This window comes from Pseudopipra pipra, chromosome 27 (assembly GCF_036250125.1).
Source record: "Pseudopipra pipra isolate bDixPip1 chromosome 27, bDixPip1.hap1, whole genome shotgun sequence".
Taxonomy (NCBI): domain Eukaryota; kingdom Metazoa; phylum Chordata; class Aves; order Passeriformes; family Pipridae; genus Pseudopipra; species Pseudopipra pipra.
The window spans coordinates 5,611,007-5,617,769 of record NC_087575.1 but is presented as its reverse complement, the minus strand read 5'-3'; the positions used below and the strand labels follow the sequence as shown (position 1 = coordinate 5,617,769).

Sequence of the window (6,763 nt, the reverse complement as noted above, 5' to 3'; positions counted from 1 at the left end):
GTGTTCCCGGCGGAAAAGGTCGGGACATCGGACACGGGTGGTCCCGGGGCAGAGTCCAGGCCGGAGCTGATGAGGCGGGGGCTGGCAGTCCCTCCTGCGGGGGGATGGAGGATGAGGATGCTCCCGCTCCTTCCCGGCCCCGCGGGTCCTCAAGCGATGCAGCAGCGGCTGCTGGGGGCAGCCCGAGAGGGGGGCCGGGGGCTGGGGGAGCGGTGCGGGAGCGGGTGTGGGGCTGGAGGGGCGCCTGTGGCTGCGGGAGCGGTGCGGGGCTGGCAGTTGCCATGGAAACCGCTGGGTGAGAGGCAGAGGGAAGCGGCGCGTGACGCCATCGGCACCGCAGTGAGCCGTGAGCGCGGGGCCGAGCGGGGCTGCTGGGCTGGGAGCCCCCGCACCGCCCCAGCCCGCGGCAAGGACGGCCGTGAGCGCGGCCTCTGTCCTGGTGACCTTCGCCGGAGGCTCCGGGTCACCTCCCCGGGTCACCTCCCTGGGTCACCTCCCCGGGTCACCTCCCCGGGTCACCTCCCTGGGTCACCTCCCCGGGTCACCTCCCCGGGTCACCTCCCCGGGTCAACCGCGCGGCCGGACGCGGCAGCCCCGCAGCCCTCGTGCCCCTCGTGCCGCTGCTGGTTGGCGTCGGACCCCTCCGGGTCCCCTCCCAGGGCCCCCCGTAACCCCTCACACCACGAGCTGCTGCCACAATCCTGCCGCTAATCCCGAGTGGCTTTTCCAGCACCGAGTCAGGGTTATGTGGATAATCCATATGTTTGCAAGGCAGAGGCTTTGGGATATCCACTGTTAATCCAATTGACAGTGGCAGTTTGGTGCCATTGGCACAGCATCCTGTTCCGGGGGGGACGTGGCTGCCTCGGGCTGGGAGCCCCCGTGGGTGCTGGAGCCCCCGAGGGTCCCAGTCCTTCCCCCAGCCGTGGGACCAGCTGCCCACACCCTGTCAAAGGAGCCCAGCCAGGGAACATCCACGTGTTTATTTGCTTTTCAAACCACAGCAGCTCCAGCCATTGCCTCATGTATTCACAGCCTGGAGACCGCCCCCCCTATACCCCCCAAAACTCGGCCCCTCTCCTGGGGCAGAGCTCAGCCCCTGCTGACCCCTGGGCCCTGTGCCCCTACCCCAGTGCCCCCCTCTCCTCCAGCCCCTGCAGTATTTACAGCCTCTGTGTGCCCAGAGCCTCAGCCCTGACAGACCCTCCCTTTCAGCACCAGCCCCCCTCGGCCTTCCCCACACAAACCAGTGGTGCAGGATGGGGGTCAGTGTCACAGGACCCCCAGCACTCACAAACCCCCCACAAGCCAGGGCCTGCTGTCCCACAGCAGCCTCCCCCCCTGCCCGAGCCCTTGATCCATTGCCCCCCAAAGCCCATCAGCACCATTTGTGTCCCCCCCACCTCCCAACAGACATCCCCTTCCAGAGCTGGAATAAAATAACCCCTCAGAAATGTCAGCACCAGTGTTAGAGAGAAAGTCAAAGTGCTTGGAGTTGCACAGCCCTGCAGGCTGTGGGGGGGAGCAGAGCCCCCCAGCTGCCTGGTTGGGAGCAGATGTCTCAGCTGGCTCAGGACCGGCGTGGCCGTGCTCTGCCTCGCGCTGCTCGATGCCAAAGCCAACCCTGTCCTGCTGCTCCCTGCAGAGAGGGGCCCCGGCCCCACAGAGCCCCCCAAGCCGGGGCAGGGGCGGGGGGCCCCAGGAAGGTACCGGGGCTCAGTCCTTAAACCTCCGGCCCGCCTGCATCTTCTTGTAGTACAGGTCCACCTCGCTGTCCGCCGCCCCGTCCCGCTCGGCCGGCTTCCTGCGCAGCGTGGACTCGCGGCTGGCCGTGGCCAGCAGCCCCTCGGGGGGCAGGTCCCCCCGCTCCCCACTGCCCCCCGCAGCCCCCGGGATGGCGGCCAGGCTGCCGTAGCGCGGCTCGTCCTGCTCCATGTCGCTGACAGAAGAACCGGGGGAGACACCGGCGCTCTTGGCTGGGCGGAAGCCACGGAAATCCTTCCCCACCTCACCCAGCTCGTAGGTGTCTGGTCCCTCTGGCCCCTTTGGCCCCGATTTCCACTCCCAGGGCCCATTGCCAGCAGAGAGGTGAACGACAGGGTGGTGGGGGGCGTGGGCGTCAATGGTGATGATGCTGGAGCTGTCCCGCTCGGAGGGCGAGCGGTACTGAGAGGAGTCGGAGCTGGTGGAGGACGAGGACGTCTCTGAGTGCTTGGGAGTGACAGAGACGAGGCTCTGCTGCTTGGACATGGCGATGACCTGCATCAGGCGTGGGGGGTTGGCCACCCGCTGCGCTCCCCCCTTTTCCGCCACCATGACCCACTTGGCCCGCACGGCCGCCCCGCTGCCGGCCGGGGCGGCGGCGCCCGCCTGGCTCTCCTCGGGGATGTGCACCAGCTGCGAGGCGCCCGGACGGGGCTGGATGAGCACACGGGGCCCCATGGCCGCCCGCTCAGCCGAGCGTGCCTGCACCGTGGGGTACAGGGAGGGGGGCACCTCCTCGCTGGGCTCCCCCGTGCCCCGGCCCTGGGCCGCCTCCTCTGCCAGCGTCATGCTCCGGCCCTCCAGTGACTTCTGCTTCCACTCGGTGATGAGCTGCTTGGAGCGGGAGGCGTCCACGGGGACGTGGATGGTCATGTGGCGCCGCGCGGGGTCGTCCATGGAGGGCGTGTTGACGCGGGGCAGGGTGTTGCTGAAGGTCACCATGTTCTCCTTGCCCATGGGGCTGCGGGGGGCCAGCAGGTCCACGTCCACGCTGGCCCTCTTCAGGCTGCCCAGCGAGTTCTTCTCCCGTGGCACTGGTCGTGCCGCCTCCTCCAGCCGCGCCTGCGGGTTCAGCTCGTCGGTGCTCACCGACTTGTTCTGGTGGTACACGGAGTCGTGGCCCCGCTGTGTCAGCGCCCGCAGCGCGTCCTTGGCTGGTGCCGGCACCGGGACCCGCTCCGTCGGGGCGCGGAAGTTGCCAACAGCATGGAAAGCCTGTGGAAGAGGAAATCACATAATCCTGGAATGGTTTGTGTTGGAAAGGATTTTTGAAGGTTATCTAGTCCAATCCCCCTGCCATGGGCAGGGATGTTTTCCACCAGACCACCTTCCAAGCCACGTCCAATCGGGCATTGAACACTTCCAGGGATGGGGCAGCCACAGCTGCTCTGGAGAGCGTGGGGTCAACACAGCCCCAGGTACTGCAGCCCCCGCCAGCCTCCCCCGCCCCCTCCCCCGGCCCAGGGGCAGGACCAGCACACACCAGGTACGCGGCGATGCCGGAGCCGATCAGGAAGCCCACGTAGACGTCGGCGGGGTGGCTCCGGTACTGGGTGATCTGGGTCAGGCCGCAGATACCGGCGGCGATGGCAAAGGCAAAGACCAGGATGGGCTTGAGGAGTTTGGTGCTGTCCGAGATGATGGAATTGAAATACATCTGGGGCAGGAACAGGCTGTTAGTGACGGCCCCGGCCCAGCCCTGGCCACACAGACAGTTCTTGGGTGCACGTGGGACTGCAGGTCCCGGCACACACACACCAGTGTGCACACGCGTGTCCACGCACCCACACCCAGCACAGCACACGTGTGTCGGGCAGAGTTTAGCTGTGCCAGTGGGAGAGGGACGCTGCTGCCCACGGCACAGGGCTCATGCTGCCCCAAGCCAGGAACTCACCGACACATAGACGGCAGCGAAAGCCGAGAGCGTCGCGTGCTGGGAGGGGAAGGTCTTCCTGCAGGGAGAGGGGACGCGGTTGGGGTGGGGCAGAAGCAGGGGGACATGGTTGGCATGGGGCAGGAGAGTTGGCAGCGTGGCATGGGGCTCCCCTGGAACATACCTGGCAGAGAGGATGGCGTGCTTGTCGGTGCCTGAGCAGATGTCCTGGGTGATGTAGGGGTTGGCATCGCAGGGGGTGCCCAGCAGTGTGTAGTTGGGCTTGCAGACGGTCAGGAAGAAGGGCGCGTGGTAGCCAGTGGCCAGCTGGATGACGTCTGTCACCAGGGCTGTGGCGCAGAGCCCAAACACATGGACACCTGGGGATGGCAGGAGTGGGACAGCAGGTCACCCCCATCCCACATGGGGCGGGCCAGGGCCCACCCAGCCCCGGGGCACCCGCAGGCACTGGGAAGGGTCCAGGGTCTGGGTGGGCCCACGCTCCTCCTATGGCAGCCAGGGTGCCCCCCCATCCCCTCCAGCCCTCGGGTCCCACCTGGGCTGTGGCACAACGTACCCACAAACCTGACGGTGCGGCGCAGGAAGGAGTTGAAGTTGCAGCCGCCGGCGTTGATGCTGCCCTCGGCACCGGCACGGCCCTTCAGCCGGGACTGCAGGCAGTACACCATGCCCTCCCCGACCATGATCTGGGGAGGAACCAGTGGCTCAGGCGGGACTGGGGGGTCTGGGTTGTTGGCGGAGCCGCCTCGCGGGTGTCAGACACCGCCGGGCACCGGGACCCCCCTCCCGGCTCTGTCCCGACCCTGCAGCCGGACGAGCCCCACGCACCGAGGCGGCGGGCGCGGCGAAGGCCAGGCTGAGCAGCATCAGCAGCGGGATGAGCTCCTCGTTGGTCTCCACGTAGGGCATGGACAGCGCCCGGTCGTGGCACTGGAAGCCCACCTTGGCCGGCTTGAAGAGGTCCGTCAGCTCCAGGAAATAGAGCGTCACGATGGAGGAGGCCACGATGGGCAGCTGGGGGGGGAGAATGTGGGGGGGAGCCACGGCACCACACAGACCCCCACCCGCCATGCCAGGGCCCAGGATGGAGCCCCCCCCCACAGCCCCCCACCCTGTGCCCACCCACCCCACACCCACCTCCACGAAGTAGAAGCAGGGCAGGAGCGTCATGCTGTCCTTGGGGGCGCGGGCCTTCTCCTTGGGGGGGATCATGGTCCTGGGGCAGGCACGGGGGGCCCACCGGGCTGTGCCTCTGCCCTGTGGGGCTCAAGTGTCACCCTGTGGGGGGGAACAGGACCCCGGGTCACCCCTGGTCACCCTTGGTCGCTCCGCTGCCCTTGGCAGCCGCTCAGTGGGGGGACACTGCCGGGACTGGGGGTGTCCCGCTCCCCCCAGGGGACCCCCAGGACTCCGAGGGGGGGCCCGACCGAGCCAGGGGGTGTGACAACAGGTGGGGTGGAGGCTCGTCTGTCGCGACAGGCGGCCACTACCGGGACAGGCGGCGAGGCTGCTGCGGAGGGCGTGGAGAGGGGTTGTGCCACCCGCAGAGCCGGGCCGGGGATGGGGGTCCTCGGGCCCCCCCGGCCCCAAGCCCTGAGACCGCACTGAGCCTGGGCTGCGAAATGAGGGGGAGCATAAGGGAGATGGAGCGACGGGGGGGAACGGCGGGGGCATCATAACGGGGGGGGACAATAATGGGGGATTAATCGGGAATATGACCGGGAGGGCGGGGGGCGCAGTGGGGAACCCCCCCTTCGCAGGGACCGTGCCGCAGCCGCGGGCGGGGGTCGGGGCCGGGGGATGGGAGGAGGTGTCGGGGGAGGGAGGAGCGGCCCTTTGTGCCGGACTGTGCCCCCCACTCACCTCAGAGGCGGCCCCGGGGCGCAGCGGGGCGGGGGGCGCGGTGGCAGCTGGGGGGTCCCCGGGATCCGGGATGCTCCTGCCTCGGCGGAGCGCGGGGAGCGGCAGCTTCCTCCGCCCCCGCGTCCTCCTCCTCCTCCTCCTTCTCCTCCTCCTCCCCCGCCCGCCGCTCCCCGCCCCGCCCCGCCGCCCCCGGCCCCTCCTGGGGCGCCGAACCCCCATCGAGCCCCCGTCGGGCCAGGGAGGGGCATCTAAGGGGGTCTGGAGGGACCTCGGGAGGTCTGGGGGGGTCGAGGCGAAACAAAGGGCCGGGCGGGGCCGAGGCAGCAGCGGGACCGACCTCGCCGGGCGCCGCTCCGGACCCTGCCCGGGCACCGAGGGGAACCGGGGGGTCCCGGGGCCGCCGCCCACCGGGGTTCCCTCCACTGCCGGGGCCCCGATCGACCCTTCCCGCCCTGTGCTGCCTGAGGGGTGTTGACCCCCGACCCGAGGAGTCTCCTGCCCTGCAGAGCCCCCTCCCTCGCCCCGGGGCTGCGGAGACCCGGGAGGTGCCGAAGCGGGAGTCCCGCAGGACGGGGGGGGGGTGTGACCGCCACACCGACCCCCCCGGAGCTCTGCCACCCCCCGACACCCACCTGGCTCTGTTGGTGGGGGGCACCTGCCCTGCCCGTGGCACCCAGGGGCTTCGGGAGGGACTCCGGTTGAGTCCTGGGCCCGCGGTCACGAGGAGCCCCAGGGAGGTGCCGGGAGTCACCCTCAGCAGGAGCCTTGTGTCTCTAACTTGGACCTGAGGAAGTGGGTGCAGCTCCCTTTGTTCCCCGGGGACGCCTGGCACCTCTCGGGAGGGGGTGGCACCCTGGCCCCGTCTGTCCTTGCCCCCTCCACCCGCAGTGGATCCCGGCCGTGCTCTACCCAGGACCCCGCCCCACACCCCATTCCCTGCACCCCACCCCATCTCCCGTTCCCTGTACCCCACACTCGCTGCACACCCCCCACCCACCCGCTCCTGGTCCCATCCAGGTTCTGTGTGGCCCCACAAGCTGCCCTTGTTCCATTTTTGGCCCTAAGTGGGCAGAAATCTCCAGGCGTATTTAACATCTAAATCCCGAATCCCTGGAAGCCGCGATTAAGCCGCTCTCCCTGCAGAAAATCCCCGGGCTGAGCGACGACCACACCACCGCGTGCCCCGACCCCCGCCCACCATGTGCCACCAGCACGTGGGGACAGCAGGGACGCGAAGCTGCC

The 6,763-nt window shown here is 69.2% G+C and overlaps 1 protein-coding gene across 1 annotated transcript; it reads right to left on the bottom strand.

Moving 5' to 3' along the window:
• Positions 1-1,405: 1,405 nt before the first annotated feature.
• PLPPR3 (phospholipid phosphatase related 3) lies at positions 1,406-5,606 on the bottom strand. Its single transcript, XM_064637639.1, has 8 exons — positions 5,522-5,606; positions 4,796-4,936; positions 4,487-4,672; positions 4,215-4,344; positions 3,822-4,017; positions 3,659-3,716; positions 3,248-3,421; positions 1,406-2,979 (listed from the first exon to the last, which is right to left on the bottom strand). Exons 2-8 carry the CDS (start codon positions 4,868-4,870, stop codon positions 1,717-1,719), a joined length of 2,082 nt encoding a protein of 693 aa, XP_064493709.1. The 5' UTR covers positions 4,871-4,936; positions 5,522-5,606; the 3' UTR covers positions 1,406-1,716.
• Positions 5,607-6,763: the final 1,157 nt, after the last annotated feature.

Excerpts from the sequence above, each read along its gene's own strand:
- PLPPR3 (XM_064637639.1), bottom strand. The coding sequence starts at position 4,870 with ATGATCCCCCCCAAGGAGAAGGCCCGCGCCCCCAAGGACAGCATGACG. Across the intron at positions 4,345-4,486 it reads TCGCCGCGCCCGCCGCCTCG|ATCATGGTCGGGGAGGGCAT; the intron begins GTGCGTGGGGCT and ends GTTCCTCCCCAG. Across the intron at positions 2,980-3,247 it reads CCGGCATCGCCGCGTACCTG|GCTTTCCATGCTGTTGGCAA; the intron begins GTGTGTGCTGGT and ends CCTCTTCCACAG.